Source organism: Gilbertella persicaria, assembly GCF_025201335.1.
Source record: "Gilbertella persicaria strain CBS 190.32 chromosome Unknown B0P05scaffold_42, whole genome shotgun sequence".
In the NCBI taxonomy this organism is placed as follows: domain Eukaryota; kingdom Fungi; phylum Mucoromycota; class Mucoromycetes; order Mucorales; family Choanephoraceae; genus Gilbertella; species Gilbertella persicaria.
The window spans coordinates 90,684-105,950 of record NW_026252003.1 but is presented as its reverse complement, the minus strand read 5'-3'; the positions used below and the strand labels follow the sequence as shown (position 1 = coordinate 105,950).

Here is a 15,267-nt window from a genome sequence, read left to right as displayed (position 1 = left end):
GTTCTATGTTCGAAGGTCTCAATACACTCTTGAGAGAAATTTATTTCGACCTTGAATAGACGTAAGTCTGATAGTTAGAAAATGATAACTCAGTTTTGAGATATAGTTTTGATATTAAAACAGCCCTTTAAATCGACTCTTTTACCTGTGCTTTATATATATTACTGAATTTAACCCCAATTTAGTACACAACAATCAATTCGATGACTATTTACGACAAGTTTATAATGCAGTAAAAGAGTTGCTCTTGTCCTTTTACCAGTACGATTTGACCTATACCATTAAAGATCACAAACGATATATTGAAAAACCCAAGGTTCATTTTCTTTCTCATATTGTTGAAGATATTCAACATTTTGGAGCTGCATTAAACTTTGAAGCAAAAAAAGGGAACAGTTTAACAAACATATCCGTGAACACATCTTTCACACCAACAAAAACCATATGTCGAAACAAATTGCAATCAAGTTTGGCAAACAAACAGTAATGCGAAATATTGTGGACGGTGGTTTTTGGATGGATGGCAGCAATAGACGAGTGAAAACCGGACCCGACGTTTTATTGTTGCCGAAGAGAACGCTAGCGACTTTTATCACAATCTTTTTGGTGGAACAAGGGAATTCCTAGAAAACAACGAGTGTAATCACCCTGTGCTTCAAAACAACACATTTGCTTGCTTTAGCAAAAAACTCTCTGACAACTCCTCTCTGCGCTTTGTAGGTCGTTTTGAGAATGGTCTGGTTACTCATTTTATTATATACCCAGCTTCAAGCGAAGGTTTATCAAGAAACATTCTGAGGGCAAAGATTGTTGTGAGATGAAGACAGAATAGATATAAAATAGGAGAAAAGGTTAGAACACAGAGAAAGTCCGTTAGAACTTGTATAGGCTTTTATTTCCCCCAAAAGAAATATGATCATTTTCAATTGCTATAAAATGTCGAGATATTTATACTTTTTCTTCTCGGTCAAAATATTGTTTTGGGGTTAGCTTCTTGACTACGTATTGATTTGTTAGGTCAGGAGCAATCATGAGAAATGCCTTTAGATGAAGTTGTCAGCTCAGCCAATAGTGCATGATCTGACCTGAACTTGAATAAACTATTACATATTTGTCAAATGCCAATGCTAATGTGTTTGTCAGCTCTAACTGTCACTTTATGAGGGCCATTGATACTAACAGAGTCACTAGGTTCATAATCTCTGACTATGAAGACGATGTAGTACTTCTAGTGGAATGAGTGAATGTCAGTGACTATAGATCCATTGCAATTGCCATAGATGTGATCTGGTCTTTTGTCAGGATTATCATTTATTGATCTATGCATACAAACTCATATATGTTCACGACAATTACAAGTAATTGCTATTTCTTGATATTTTGTTAGAAGTTCGCGTTTGTAAGGGATTCCTTAGGCTCAACCACATACAAGTCGAGTCTGAATTAAGCTGGTTTTAGACTTAACTTGACTTGCTTGATTGCGAACATTATATCTTATTAACTGTTAATTTTCTCCTACGATATATCTTTTTCTCTTCAATTCTACTGTCACACAAGCTATCATCAATTCAATACGAAACATTTGTATTAATTGGGGATTATTGTAAACTTGGTAAGTTCAATTGCGCCTATTTTAAGTGTTTATTTCCATTTAATTCTGTAGTCTACATTTATATCTTAAATGCACATCTTGGACACCAGCTTACTACATAGTATGTATTGTGAGCAAAGCAGTAGTTTTTAGATGCCATTTGAACTGCGTGGTACGATTGCTCTGAAGGCGTATTTTCATTGAAATGCTCTAGTAAATGAGGCGAAAGATCAGAAGATGGTGTGGGAGACGAAGCTGCGTCTAACAACAATGGTTCTTGTTTTATTAGTGTGGGTAGCATGAGAAAGAAAGATAAAGGTCTAGTAATTCTCCTATGAAATTATTTTTCCTAACTGATCAACAAGCAAAAGATTTCGGCCGTACAATACGAGTGATTCATCTCTTAAAGTCTGATTCTTCTGGAATAGAACATCCATTTGATGTTCTAATTCTCGCTCCTTCAGTTGCTGCGCTAGATATAGGCGTTGTACTTTTCTTTCATAATCTATCGTTGTCTGAAATTGAAAAAAGGCTAATTCATGCTTGTGAGTAAGTTTGAGTTGCTCAATCTCATCCTCAAGTTCACAGAGATAAGAGGCTAAATTCCTCATATCACGATGCATATTCAAAAGATCAATATCATGCTGCTTTCGTAACAATTTACACTGTTCTTGTTTCCATAGCCTTTGTTCCATTTCGATTTGATTAGCTTTCATCTGATAATCATTTGCTTGATTCGACTTGCTTTGCAGCACAAACTGTAACTGATTGATATCATAGAAAAGATGGCTAGTTACTGAAACTTGCTTTTCGAGTTGATAAATTCGTGTTCGCAACAATGAAGCATCTGCTTTGGATGCTCTTAACGCCATTTGCACTCCATCGCATGGCTCTTTGTTCTTTAATGCTAATTGTCCAATATGATGTTCGAGTTGAATCAATTGTTTGTTTTTTTCTAGCTTAAGAGTTTGATACTTTGCTTCAACGCTTTTGATTTCGTTGCGTAAACTAGAAAGTGCGAGTGATTGTCGCTTGCATTCTCGATCCAGATCTGCCGATTGTCTTTCTGCCTCATTATAAAGCAATCGCATAGCTTCTTTTTCTTCATCTTCTTCAAAACTAGTTCTCTTTTGAAGCGCTTCACGCATTCGAGTTACTTGAGTCTTGTAGCGCAGCCTCTGTTGTTTTGTGTCCTCCAGTTCATCTAGAATGGTTTCCATTTCCCTTCGCATCATGTCAAGTGTTGTCTCATACTCTACTTTTTCTTCCTGACAGTCGGCCCATTGTTTCTCAAGCTGGCTCGAACGCAGTTGAAGTTTATTTATGATGGTGAGGATATTTTGCTTGTTATGGGATGCGTTCGATAACTTGGCGGTAGTTGCTTTGTATTGTTTCATGAGTACCTTTGTATGTTTATCTAACATTCTGTTCCTGGCAAGACTAGAAGAAAGTGCTTTCACAAGCCGTGTGATACTTTCTTTGTCTTTCAGTCTTCCTTGTTGATGCTGGGATAGGCATGTGTCATAATATGTCTGGCATGACTCTAAAGCACTGTTCAGATCCATGCAAAACTCATGGATTGGCTTATCATTGGATTGTACAAAGTCTTGTACCATGGATATGAGTCGAGGTAGAAAGAACGCCTTAGGCTCATTGTCTGTCATCAGGACTGAACAGTCGTCTTCCAGTTGATCGAGTGTAAAAATGTCATTCAGGCCTCCACTGTCTTGATTTGATTCATCAAATAGGATGTTGTATGAGTCTTTCTTAACAAAGTCAGTTTGTTTTGACTGAAATACGAATTGGTGAATGTGTTTGTTTATACGGTCTAGTGCGTTTTTGGATTCTTTTTTTTTAGACTGTTGAAGAATAAACAATTGGCTTTCTAGCTCTGACTCACGTTGAACGTAAAGTGCAAGCTGAGTTTCTAATGCTTGAATTTTCTTCTCTAATGCATTTTGCAAGGTGATCCATTGTTTTGAACTAAAAGTGTCATTACAAGGTGTATCCATATCAAGATGTGTATAAGCAAGAACAAGAGCAAGGTGGTATAATTGCATATCATTTTATTTAGAATAAAAAAAAAGGAGGAAGAAAAAGAAGAAGGGAACACTTTGATTAAACTTTGATATCTCCCTCTTATAATTTGGGAGCCAAACGATGGAAAGGTACACTCAAGAGGTTGACAATATCTCTATACATCTTTTAAATAGGTATGAATATATATATATATATATCCATTTTCAATAGTAAATTTACCTCATCTTTTAATTGCTTATAAACAATACCAGATCTAGCTTTAGGTGCCCATGTGAGAGCAAGTGCTTTGGCTTTGTCTAATACCTGGTCTTGAGGTACAATCATGTCGACTAACTCATTTTCTAAGGCTTCCTTGGCAGTAAATCGATGTCCTTGTAATACCATGTCACGGAATGTCTTGGGACCCATTTTGCCACGTAAAAGACCAGCCATACCAGGTGCAAGAGGAGAAGGAAGATCGACTTCATTCATGCACATAAATCCACGATCAGAACGCATGACACGGTAATCTAGAGAGACACTCAGTCTACATAATCATGTTAATCAAGGGAGCATACCATGAGCAAGGGCAAGCATACAACCACCAGCAAAAGCATGACTATACAAGAGTGAGTCATGAAACGATTCAACGCCTTTCTTATTTACCCATTGATAGCAGCTACAGTAGGTACACAGAATGTAACAAGGCGTTTCAACATGCTGAGATAGACATCCATAAAAGGCAAATAAGTCACTGCATGCATTAAATCTAACCCATTACTATAAATCTTATCATTGCCCAGTGTTACAAGGGCCATGTCAACAGGTCCTTCACTGGCCATGAATTGATCTTCAACAACCTGGAGTGCTTTCAGAATAGCTTGACAAAACTCAGTAGTAAACCGATTATCTTTTTCATGCAAATGAAGAATGAAAAGAGGACCTTCTCTTGAGAGAGTCATCCAATGGGATTCTTTGTTAGGAAGGACCAAAGGGAAATCAGTCATGTTCAAGAAGAAGAAAAAAGAGAAAGAAGAGGGGGGGGGATTCATTTAATTTATAAAATTCATATGAATCTGCTTACAAATAGGAAACCCAGCTTTATTTATTTATTTTTTTCTCACAAAGCTATTTTTTATGTCAACAAAACCTTGACATTAGGTTGATAGAGTCTTTGGTTCTCTGGTTCACCATAACGTTCCAAGAAATCACTATATTGCATGGACTTAACGCCTTTCTGATTGCCTGGTTTAGTTCCGCGACAGATCAAGAGATACATGTCTCGTAGCTGTTCAAAATTAGTAGGGAAGATAGGATACCAGCCTGGACTCAACAAGTACGTATTGGAAGGTAATATGCTGCCATGATAATCTGTCTGAACAAGTGGTGCATTCATGCCTCCAATAGTATTGGATAAAGAAGCATAATCTGTCAAAATCAAGCGATGACCTGGAAACCATGTATTCAGGATATCCATCAATTCCAGCAGGCGTGTGGGTATAAACTCGATTGAATGGCACTGCCTAAACCATCGGCTATACCAATTTTGCTTATTGTATTTACTACCAAGTTTCTTTTGTAATGATAAATAGCGTTCAATAGTAGCATCTTGAGCGGGTTCGAATATCTCTGTCAAGGAGTGTTTGTTGTCCATACAGACTAAACCTTGATATGGTACTTGATTTTCATCATAACGTATCACATCATGAGCAAAGTGATTCTATCAACAAAATAGATCAATAAACATAGACCTATGGATGCTACTCACAATCACTTTGACGCCTAAAAAGAAACACTGGTCTGTTACAAGTGTATTCCAGTCAAAGATGTTCTGATCCAAGACTTGTACAATGCCATGATGTTGTTTCTGTTGAAGAAAAGAGGGTGACACCTGTCTGTCTGATAGTTCAATCATTCTATACTGTGTACGTTGATACACAGAGGGTTCATAACGTTCAATATAGTCCAGAATATGCGTCATCAATCGACCATGTCGACCTCCAATTTCATATATAATCAAATCTTTATGAGGATATAGCTTCAATTTGTATTCAGAGACCATATATTTAGCAATAGCACTTGCATACCAAGGCTTTAACAAGAGAGTCAATCAGTTGTATACAATAATCATAAGACATACCTTAAATAATTCGGTATTCGAGTATCGAGATGAGCGAATAGGATCATTCGAGGTATAGAATCCATAATGAGGGTTATAAAGTGAATCATCAATAAAGTCGCGTACGAGCATCTTGATATCTGTAGGCGGTGTTATGCATGATTGTGTCTGTTTATAGGTCTTTTGAGGTAGTGCTTTAAGATTCTCGATATTTTTTTCATAACGCACAAATGAAGTAAAGAAGCCAGGTCGATGATGACTGTGTAAAAAGCGTTTAAGTTGAAAACAAGGTCTTGAATACATTATAAAAAAAAAAAAAAAAATAGCTAAATAACTCTATGTAGAGTGTTTATTGACCAATCAAAATTTCCTTATCCATAGGTGGTATATTTCTTTATAAAACTGAAAAAGGGTATATTTTTTTTTCCTTTCTTTTTTTTTTGTTCTCCAAGATAAAACTATGGTAAAGTAGTCAACATATACTTGTCTATTCCAAACTGACATTTTCAATAGAGCATTCAAATAGGTGATATTGTATGTGTTCAATACGATATGCATATGTATTTACCTGATGGATTAGATTCCAGACGCAACACTTCAATATGTTCCTTATGATCCTCAACAAGATCTTAAAGCATGTCCTCAGTAAGAACAGTCTAAAAAAAGGGGCTATCTCGTTACTTATAAATTAACCCTATTCCCTTTAAAATCCATGACGAACTTAAGGATAAAAAAGCAATCATCTTTGCTATTCCCGGTCCTTTTACTCCTGCTTGTTCAGAAACCCATGTACCTGGATTCTTAAATGCCCATGCTGCTCTAAAGTCAAAGGGAGTTGATAAGATCATTTGCATTTCAGTCACCGATGGATTTGTCATGAATGCATTTGCAAAGACATTCCATACGAGTGATGTCATTATGGCTGGAGATGGAAGTGCTTTTTTCTCTTCAGCATTAGGTTTAACTCAAGACTTGACCAAGATGGGCATGGGCATTCGCTCTAAGCGATTTGCTATTGTGGTTGATAATTTAGTCGTCAAATATATTGGTGTTGAAAAGCAGCCTGGTGTAACTAGTTCAGGAGCAGATGCTGTATTGGCCAAACTATAACAGTAATAATAATCATTTTAATTAAATAAGAATAAGAATAATAAAAATTTAAGAAAAGAAGCCAGTTCTATCAAAGCGGATTAGACACTACACATAACCCATTTATATATATATATATTACCTATTTCTTGCCATGAAGGTTTTGGTTAATAGCTGTAGTGTTTTAGCAACATTGAGCTTGATATATTCCAAATCCAATGTCTGTACATTGTCTTGTTGCTGTAGGATGTGAGCATAGACAAAAAAAAAAAAAAAAAAAAAAAAAAAAAAACTTACCTTCTCAAGTAAATCATCCAGTTTAAGATCAATTTCTAATACAGGCTTATCTCTGCCTTTATAGTGCAATGATATAATGAACGTGCCAGGCACTGGACTCGAAATAGTCAAGTAAATCTGATTTCTTCGGTGATCAGGCACTTCTGTCTCGCTAATGATCCCTTCCTTTTCCAACTGTTGATGTGTGAACTTATGGACAACTTGCTTGGGTTTCTTCGATTTAGGATCTTCCAACAAGCCTTTGCTATTCGTACTTTGCATACGCACATTCTGTAGATAAGCCTTGTAGCTTTCCAATTGACTCTTGAGATAATTATTGTGGTCAATGATGGTCTTGTAGACACTTTCCAACGATTGTAGTTCTTGCATCACCTTGACTTTCAAATCACCCAAATGAGCCAATTCATGAGTGATTTCTTCCACTAATAGCTGGTGATTCTGTCGATCAATCACACCTGCTTCTTCTAATTCACGCAACATTTCTTTGACTTTAATGCCTTTATGGACTAACTGAGCATCTTTGGCTGTGCCTGCTGTTTCTGCAATCAAGTGTAGTTTCAATGGGGGACGAGACAGATAAGGCAAAGAACGAATGATTTGTACAAAAATTGATTTGGCTTCCATGTACAAAATATCGTTTTGTGTAATATTGTTCTCAGACATGAGTGACATGGTCAAGTCTTGAATTGGCATTTCCCATCGACTGAATAAGGGCAGTTCAATTGCTTTGTTCTCTTTACGAGGTACTTGAGAGGGCGCTTGCCCTACTTCATTCAACAAGATCCTTAAATGGTCTGTTTCTTTCGGTGCCAAAATGTCCATATGTTGTTGTAAAAGAGAGAGCGTATTGTAGATTTCATTGGGTGTAATGTTGATCATGATATCCTTTTTAGACAAAGCCATGTACTGGTCCATTTCTAGTTGTTCATAAAAGTCAACTACTTCACAAAGGTCTGTCAGGAATTGATTTGTGCGTTGTTTGTTGAGTTCGACAAAGGGATTGGTAGGAATCATGTAGGCTTCTTTAGCATAAGAAGGTTTGTTTGCTAAATTCTGCAACATCTTTGCCAACTGGGTTTTTATACATTCGTTTAAGTAGATAGATAAATAAATGGTTGCTTACCAAAGTGAGCGTGGTACGGGCATGTGGGCCAGGAATACCATCCACCAACATATAAGCTTGAGGAGTCACAATAGCGGGATTCACAAATCGTAAAAAGAAAAACCCACCAATCAAAGAAGAGATGGCATTATCAGATGCATCAGGATATTTACGCTTGGTCAAAGATCGAATTTGTTTACAGATCCAGCGAATACCATAAGGCACTTGATCTAAAGAACTAATAATGGTAGATAAAAAAGAATTAGCAATCTCCATCAGTTTAGCTAAGCGAGGGCGAATCATGTTCTGAACAGTAGGGTTAGAAGAAGCCATTTCAGCCGTGACACTACGAGGAAATCCTTCAGGTAATACACCTCCATTGTCTTGTTCTGTGATTTGGACTAGTTCATCATATACCTTGAGTGGATTGATCTGAAGATTCAGGTCTTGATGCTCCAACAAATGATTGATCTTATCAGACAAGACAGACTTGAGATAAGATTGACCGGGACCACGACGAGTGTAGGTGGTCATCATACGTGAGACAGGTGTATTTGCACGCAACAAAGAAGTGAATTCAGTCGTTGTTTCGAATTGAGCTGCCAATACATTCTAATGTCGTGTAAACCATCAGTTGCCTTATTTGTCATCAACCTACCTGAAACATGGTCAGTAATAAATGCTCTTCGCGGCTTTCATATTGGTTACCGTACAAGGTAAACATGACAGTTTGAAGTAAGGTATCGATCTCAGCTAAGCTGACGAGGCGACACAAGATAGCAATATGGCGTGGCTCACTTTGGAGTAAATAGAACAAGTTGCCGTATTGCTGCATACGTCGCTCATCTGGGTAATGGTCTTCATCATCATCATCATGGTCCTCTAGACGAGAAGCGACTTCATGTTGCTACACATAGATATGAATATGTCTATATCATTCTATAGATACGTTACTTCATCCAAGGCCATTCGGTTCTGAATTAACAATCCAATCCGAGCATCCAAGAAACGCACATCGCGTTCACGCATAAAGTTCTTTTTGGATTGAGTGGAAATCTTTGTTTTTAATTCTCGTAATCTTTTTTGAGCTAATCAAGATCAGTAAAAAGAGTACCAAGGTTTAATCTACCTTTAGCAAGCTCATCTTCTACTTCAATGTCTTGTTCTGCTGCCATCGAATAAAACACAGAGACAGAATATCGCTTTGATCCTCTGCCTCTGTTACGACTCGAATGATGATTATTAGCAGCAGCAGCAGCTACTGCTCTACTGACAATAGTACTGTTTTGTGGATAGCCAAAGGATTGCACCATACCACTTCTTCTATCTGTCATAATAATAAGAACAATAACAACAATAAAAGGAAAGGAAAGGGGCAAAATGTAGATATATATGTGTGTGTGTGTGTGTGTGTGTGCATTTTTATATATATATATATTTAAATCAGTTACACAGGAATATTACACAAAAACTTGTTTTAAAGAGCCTAAATACGGACATTGTATTCATATTCCTATAGGACAAAGATCAGTTATGTTTGTTTTTGCAGATACACTTACCTCTCTTGTGTTTTGAGCTACCCACAATACAATGGTACTATTGTTGTTCTATTAACAAAGGGAATCATAAAGAGAAACTTACCTTAACATAATTAACCCATTTTGTGCTACTCCTGCAATGCCATAATTGATATAAGGTTGAGCAGAATCCAAATGAACAATGTATTTGATAATCAATACACACTACATTTCTATAAGTAAAATACAACTTGAAGACATGTACTTACACAGGCACCAGCAAATCCTCCTGCAATCAAAGCAAATCCAAGAAATAAAAACAATCTTGCTTTCCATACTAGCCCTGAACCTGCATACATGGCAGATTCACCTTGTAAACGATTCTTGTCAATCAAATTAATACTATCCACTCTTGTGAGTTCATTGTATATGGTACTGGCCGTTATACATACACCACCATACCAAATGTGGTCAGAATACCAGAGAACCAGTCTTCAAAACCCATAGATGTCGCTCCATTATACTTGGCAGAGTTGATGACTGCATCAATAAATATCCACCATCCCACAGCAAGCTAATCTTTTGTTAATTCTCCTTTTTTTTTTTGGTATACTTCATTACCAATCCTCCAGAAGTATAGGCACCTATTTGTCTTCCTTTTCTTGACAAGAAACGCAAGGGGTTCTTAAAGACAAATATAGACTGTGGTTCATCATCATACATACTATGCATATTTTAAAAAATTAAAAAAAATAAAAAGAAAATACAGTGACGTACGTGTTTCTTTTATTTTCATTATGTCTTTAGATTATAAATATTATGATTATGTGGATAAAATAAGTGTCAATCACCCAAGTATAAGCAGAGATTCCATCTCATTATCTTCTGTTTATTCTCCTGTTCATTCTACTCAGTCAGAGAGTAAGTTATGAATAGTATCTATCATATTCATAAAGGCATAGATGTACCAAGACATAATGAGAAAGTCTATCGATCCGTATGCTCAGAACCCAACAAGACTTTGTTGACAGAACAAGAACTAGCAAGACATAACCAGTCTACACCTTATATACCCCAATTATACTATGAAGAACAAGAAGATGAGTTTCAAAAGATGGATCAACAATGTAATCAAATGAAGCAAGCATTTGAACAAAAAATCAAGGTACATGACTACATCAGACAACTTGTTTATACTGCATGATAGGATTTAGAAGCACAATTAGAAAAGGCAGAACAAGATATCAGTCAGTCTCGTTGTGATATTGAACAATTAGTCTATACAGATCAACAAGTTCAAACTGATCTATGCAATCAAGATATAACTCAACTTCAGGATACTGAGGTACAACACTCTATTGATGCATTCTACTCACATAACCATAGAATAAGATGATGCAGCTATCACTTGAACTCAAAGAAGAAGCCACTACTTGGAAGAATAAACTAGACCATATCATGGATCAAACACGTCAACTTGTCTGGGACACACCTCATATACCCTACAATCAAATCTGTCGACAATTGCCTACACCTCCTGATGACAATGATATCTGTGATTATCACCGCAAAAGATACGAAACAGCCACAAGAGTATTTGAAAAAGAAAAAGCACTGTATCAACATGATCATCAAGCTACTCTGAATCGACTGCATCAATTGCTTTAATTTATTTCTCATTTTTTACAGCACAACATAATAAACATGCTACCACACTTTAATTTGCTATCAGTCTATGCGTGTCATTAAAAAAGAAAAAAGGAGGACTTACCATCCAAGCCAATAAGAATCATTCTTTGTATGTTCTTTTTCATGAACCATTTTGACAGTATTGGGTGAAGGTGGAGGAGTCATGATGGTTTCCTGTTGATGAATATGTGTCATGCTAAAGAATCTAGTTTATTTTAATATAAATTCAAAAGTAGTTTATTTTTACCGTCTAGTATGCACTATACAAGATTCTTTTGCTTTTATTAATGTATTTGACATAAAAGAAAGAAGAAAGAAGAAAAAGAGGAGGGAAACATACAAAGTTTATCAGCCACTGAATCTCCTTGAACACACATAAAGGAGAATCCATTCCTTAAAGAATTGATCTTTATTAGAGTCGTGCTTTTAAAGGCTCTAACCGAAATTTGATTTCCTTTAGTTTAGCTGTGGTGGGATACCAATGTTCAAACAAGTATTGGAGTTGCTCTAGTTCTTTACTCAGTATCGCATGTTGAATGATACGAGGATCATCCCAAATACCTCGCATGGCCCAAGGTAAATGATATGGGTTAAGTCGAGTAGTCGCATGAAATGGATCCATACTGGCCTCGACTTGGTGAATGGCCCGTTGCTTTTGTGTCTCTGTCCTGGCTTTGACATGGACTTGCTTTGTTTCAAACACATAATGTAATGGCAACAAGAACACATCTAATGCTTCATAGATAGTAGAATGACCTCCTTCTAATGCATACACATTCCCTGCCAATACTTCACTGATATAAATCAGAAAACCATGGTCAGATAATCCCATATTCAACAGTCGAATACAAAACACAATCAATCTGACCAAGAAGTCATCTTCAAGATGGGAATCGATATAGACAGCACGCAAGATATTCGGATGGGACATGCCAGACATGATAGCAGAATACAAGGGCACTACTTGATCTTGCATAGACCCCACCAACACTACCTTAACATGGTGCTGTAGATTGTAAGCCATGGCTTCTCGATAAGTGACTGAGATGGGTGAATCTGAATGCATAAATTCAAATAATTCACGGGCAGCATCTGCTTCAAAATACTAGTCATTGTCAAGCATGTTGTTATGTATCCTAACTTACTTTAACAAGTAAACTACCTTTTAATGAAGGAAATGGACCATGAGAAATACCTGCCATAGCCAACATACAGACAGGTTGAGTCACTAGTCTGTCCTGGATCATTCTCTGAAGCAAGATAGTAGACACAGGCGTACCTTGAGAATGAGTGGCCCATAATATTAAATCAGCTGATTGAATGGTCTCTCTCCATTCTAATACTTGGCTAAACAATTTCTCTACACGCTCTAGTACTTTGCCTTCCCATACTAAAGGTATACTAGTGATATGGGCATCTATAATATTATGCATATCAAAATATTTTTCAAGGGCAGCTGTCATTTGTTCACAAAACTTAGTAGATGTGCCTGTGGGCTCACCAATCATGCTACGAACAAGTTTCATAGGAAACCAGCCATGAACACCTATAATCACTATATTTTTGTTCTTTTTGTGTAGTAGTGCATCAGGCGTAGTGGATAAGAATGAATGAATAGCTTGAACTGCTTTGGATAAAAAGGAAGGTGGCTGTTGTTCTTCTTGTTGTTCAAATGTAGGCAAGACGACGTTCTGTTTCATCTTTGATTTTTCTTCTATAGAGTCAGGTTCATTCTTGCTTGTTGAATTACTAAATAAGTAGTTCCAATAAAATGGTTTCTTCACTGATATATCTTCTGGTGTCTCTTCCAGTGTATCTTCTGGTATTTCTTCTATTGTCTCTTTCGGTGTTTGCTTATCTGGTTCAGCTGTATTAGAATAACCTAGCCATGACCAAACACTGTTTGTATTATCTTGTTCTTTATTGTCTCCTGAAGTGGTCTGTAAAGAATAAGTGAATGGGTATAGCCAAGAAGATGGATTTGTCATAAGAAAGTAGAAGAAAAAGAAAAAAGAAATTCTCATGTGATTGTTTAGTATGTGTAACAACCATGACTTTATTAAACGCGGCTATTTCTGTACAAAGATTCTTGAGTGACTTGAATTTCATCCAATTCAGGTGCAAGATCAGATAAAAGTTCTTGTGCTTCTTTAAAGTATTGTAATTGAGCCTGAACCAAGTCAGCCAAATTTCTAAAGGGCTCTGGCTAAAAGATAGATTAGCAACAACCAACATTCACTCTTTTCACTTACGTTCTCAAGAGCAGCCTTCATGAGATTGGTGGCTTCTTCAACAGCAGCAACAAACTGATCTTCGGCTTGTTCGACTTCTAATCGAGCAGCTTCTGATTTTTCGGGACGAGCAGATCGATATCTTGCTTTACAGGCGTCTAAACTAAGACGAATAGATTGAACATTACGACGTGCTTTAAGGGCTTGTTCAATCGATGAGTTCAGTGTTGTCTGGACAGGCTTGTTGAATTTGTCAACAATGGTCTTGTCCATCTTGACACGTGCATCAGCGACTTTTTCAGTGATAGTAGCGTATTTGAAGAGAGCAGTACCTAAGGGTTCTTGGACACCAATAGCTTCCGATCCTTGAGCTGCAATACGAGAAAGGCCATGAAGCAACGTCTTAGGTTCTTCTGCTTCAACAGTGGCTGAACGGTCAGCAGCAGAGTTAGTCAAATGTTGGATTTCTCGCGTCATGGTGTTGGTCATTCCAATCAAGGATTGTTGGATTTGAACAGGATAATCATATGATGAGTTGTTGTAAGTACGAGATACTTTGAGCATGTTGGCTTGTACATTACGAAGAGCATCCAAACGCTAATGATGAATCAGGTTTATTGTTCAGACAATCACGTCTTACCTTTTCTAAGTCCTTGTATTCTTGAGGAAGCTCAGTAACATTTTCAGCAGTACCCAGCTTTTCTTGAGCATACTATATATGTATGTATGTATGTATATATATATATATTAGCATTACTTGCTTTTTTTTTTTCTCATAAATAGGACTTACCTGTCTCACTTGGCCAAGACCTTTGTTTAACTTTTGAGCAAAAGGATTAATACGAGAACTCAAATTAGCAAAACCATCTAATGTGTTGTTCAACAAAGCATTGGCATTCATAGATGAAGCTTGAGTAGGTGCTGCTGGTTCAGCATCTACTACTTTGATACCATCGTTAGGTTGAGTCATTATCGAGATAAATAAATAAAAAAAAGAGGGAAAAATAGTAATTGAAAGCTTATTTTAGAATGACGTCTTTATTGTTCAAGTCAATTTCATTTTGTGCTTTTGCGCTGGTTGAATTATGTGCATAGCAACCATGGTAAATACAGCGTAAATATCGATATTATATCGTTTGATCCATGGTATACTACACTTTATTGAAAAAAAGAATCGCGCTGAAAAATCAAATTCTAAAAATTAAGCATAGTATGGGATGCATGAATAATATTTATATTGTTACTTACATTAGATTATAAGAAAGAGCAGAGAATACAAGGGAGATAAAAGAGAAGTAAATCAGTAATAGGTATGAACCGACATATGCAAAATATTTACACAGATACGAGGAGGTAGTGGAATACCTCCTCTACTATCCTCCCATTACATTCATACTATTACACAATATGACCAACCAATACCAAGCTGTGGTTGATACCAAAGGCTGTACCACCAAGCACTGACTTCTTTCTGTTTATATTATCTTAAAACAAACATCTCGACAAATCATCCACAAAGAACTGAGCGCGTTTAAGTATCATCTTGGCATATGGAAGGGCTCTTGGATCATGATATCTTTGTTGTTGAGTTCAAAGGACAAAAAGAAAACTTG

General features: G+C 36.7%; 9 protein-coding genes across 9 annotated transcripts; 2 read left to right on the top strand and 7 right to left on the bottom strand.

The window, feature by feature from the left end:
- Positions 1–1,932: 1,932 nt before the first annotated feature.
- Positions 1,933–3,543, bottom strand: B0P05DRAFT_456469 (uncharacterized protein; the record flags this gene model as incomplete). Its single annotated transcript, XM_051573950.1, has 2 exons — positions 1,933–2,890; positions 3,134–3,543. Coding segments are annotated over 2 exons (1,368 nt in total), but the record flags the coding sequence as incomplete, so codon positions are not given.
- A 253-nt stretch (positions 3,544–3,796) lies between these two features.
- On the bottom strand, positions 3,797–4,617 carry B0P05DRAFT_476697 (ClpP/crotonase-like domain-containing protein; the record flags this gene model as incomplete). The annotated part of the gene is made up of 3 exons (XM_051574922.1): positions 3,797–4,140; positions 4,189–4,229; positions 4,277–4,617. The coding sequence occupies 3 exons, from the start codon at positions 4,615–4,617 to the stop codon at positions 3,797–3,799; spliced, it is 726 nt and encodes a 241-aa protein (XP_051431707.1).
- A 128-nt stretch (positions 4,618–4,745) lies between these two features.
- Positions 4,746–5,861, bottom strand: B0P05DRAFT_581056 (S-adenosyl-L-methionine-dependent methyltransferase; the record flags this gene model as incomplete). The annotated part of the gene is made up of 5 exons (XM_051582065.1): positions 4,746–4,843; positions 4,874–5,330; positions 5,379–5,477; positions 5,502–5,702; positions 5,751–5,861. The coding sequence occupies 5 exons, from the start codon at positions 5,859–5,861 to the stop codon at positions 4,746–4,748; spliced, it is 966 nt and encodes a 321-aa protein (XP_051431706.1).
- A 381-nt stretch (positions 5,862–6,242) lies between these two features.
- B0P05DRAFT_236267 (Redoxin) lies at positions 6,243–6,906 on the top strand (the record flags this gene model as incomplete). Its single annotated transcript, XM_051573298.1, has 3 exons — positions 6,243–6,263; positions 6,310–6,374; positions 6,428–6,906. Coding segments are annotated over 3 exons (498 nt in total), but the record flags the coding sequence as incomplete, so codon positions are not given.
- On the bottom strand, positions 6,888–9,392 carry B0P05DRAFT_581055 (Rho GTPase activation protein; the record flags this gene model as incomplete). Its single annotated transcript, XM_051582064.1, has 7 exons — positions 6,888–6,906; positions 6,961–7,058; positions 7,116–8,186; positions 8,239–8,829; positions 8,876–9,124; positions 9,172–9,305; positions 9,347–9,392. The coding sequence occupies 7 exons, from the start codon at positions 9,390–9,392 to the stop codon at positions 6,888–6,890; spliced, it is 2,208 nt and encodes a 735-aa protein (XP_051431704.1).
- Positions 9,393–9,611: 219 nt separating this feature from the next.
- B0P05DRAFT_555267 (uncharacterized protein) lies at positions 9,612–10,487 on the bottom strand. The gene is made up of 6 exons (XM_051579781.1): positions 10,356–10,487; positions 10,187–10,308; positions 10,004–10,136; positions 9,859–9,959; positions 9,777–9,813; positions 9,612–9,730 (listed from the first exon to the last, which is right to left on the bottom strand). Exons 1-6 carry the CDS (start codon positions 10,464–10,466, stop codon positions 9,704–9,706), a joined length of 531 nt encoding a protein of 176 aa, XP_051431703.1. The 5' UTR covers positions 10,467–10,487; the 3' UTR covers positions 9,612–9,703.
- B0P05DRAFT_555260 (uncharacterized protein) lies at positions 10,464–11,618 on the top strand. Its single transcript, XM_051579780.1, has 3 exons — positions 10,464–10,899; positions 10,942–11,079; positions 11,121–11,618. The coding sequence occupies exons 1-3, from the start codon at positions 10,663–10,665 to the stop codon at positions 11,400–11,402; spliced, it is 657 nt and encodes a 218-aa protein (XP_051431702.1). The 5' UTR covers positions 10,464–10,662; the 3' UTR covers positions 11,403–11,618.
- A 52-nt stretch (positions 11,619–11,670) lies between these two features.
- Positions 11,671–13,436, bottom strand: B0P05DRAFT_555252 (uncharacterized protein). The gene is made up of 2 exons (XM_051579779.1): positions 12,569–13,436; positions 11,671–12,528 (listed from the first exon to the last, which is right to left on the bottom strand). The coding sequence occupies exons 1-2, from the start codon at positions 13,409–13,411 to the stop codon at positions 11,836–11,838; spliced, it is 1,536 nt and encodes a 511-aa protein (XP_051431701.1). The 5' UTR covers positions 13,412–13,436; the 3' UTR covers positions 11,671–11,835.
- B0P05DRAFT_555250 (uncharacterized protein) lies at positions 13,437–14,646 on the bottom strand. The gene is made up of 4 exons (XM_051579778.1): positions 14,445–14,646; positions 14,295–14,366; positions 13,676–14,251; positions 13,437–13,629 (listed from the first exon to the last, which is right to left on the bottom strand). Exons 1-4 carry the CDS (start codon positions 14,622–14,624, stop codon positions 13,483–13,485), a joined length of 975 nt encoding a protein of 324 aa, XP_051431700.1. The 5' UTR covers positions 14,625–14,646; the 3' UTR covers positions 13,437–13,482.
- Positions 14,647–15,267: the final 621 nt, after the last annotated feature.

Excerpts from the sequence above, each read along its gene's own strand:
- B0P05DRAFT_555267 (XM_051579781.1), bottom strand. The coding sequence starts at position 10,466 with ATGCATAGTATGTATGATGATGAACCACAGTCTATATTTGTCTTTAAG. Across the intron at positions 10,309-10,355 it reads CCTATACTTCTGGAGGATTG|CTTGCTGTGGGATGGTGGAT; the intron begins GTAATGAAGTAT and ends ACAAAAGATTAG. Across the intron at positions 9,814-9,858 it reads AATGGGTTAATTATGTTAAG|TACCATTGTATTGTGGGTAG; the intron begins GTAAGTTTCTCT and ends GAACAACAATAG.
- B0P05DRAFT_555260 (XM_051579780.1), top strand. The coding sequence starts at position 10,663 with ATGAATAGTATCTATCATATTCATAAAGGCATAGATGTACCAAGACAT. Across the intron at positions 10,900-10,941 it reads CATTTGAACAAAAAATCAAG|GATTTAGAAGCACAATTAGA; the intron begins GTACATGACTAC and ends ACTGCATGATAG. Across the intron at positions 11,080-11,120 it reads CTCAACTTCAGGATACTGAG|AATAAGATGATGCAGCTATC; the intron begins GTACAACACTCT and ends ACATAACCATAG.
- B0P05DRAFT_555252 (XM_051579779.1), bottom strand. The coding sequence starts at position 13,411 with ATGACAAATCCATCTTCTTGGCTATACCCATTCACTTATTCTTTACAG. Across the intron at positions 12,529-12,568 it reads AAGGTAGTTTACTTGTTAAA|TATTTTGAAGCAGATGCTGC; the intron begins GTAAGTTAGGAT and ends GACAATGACTAG.
- B0P05DRAFT_555250 (XM_051579778.1), bottom strand. The coding sequence starts at position 14,624 with ATGACTCAACCTAACGATGGTATCAAAGTAGTAGATGCTGAACCAGCA. Across the intron at positions 14,367-14,444 it reads GTCTTGGCCAAGTGAGACAG|TATGCTCAAGAAAAGCTGGG; the intron begins GTAAGTCCTATT and ends ATACATATATAG. Across the intron at positions 13,630-13,675 it reads TGAAGGCTGCTCTTGAGAAC|CCAGAGCCCTTTAGAAATTT; the intron begins GTAAGTGAAAAG and ends TCTATCTTTTAG.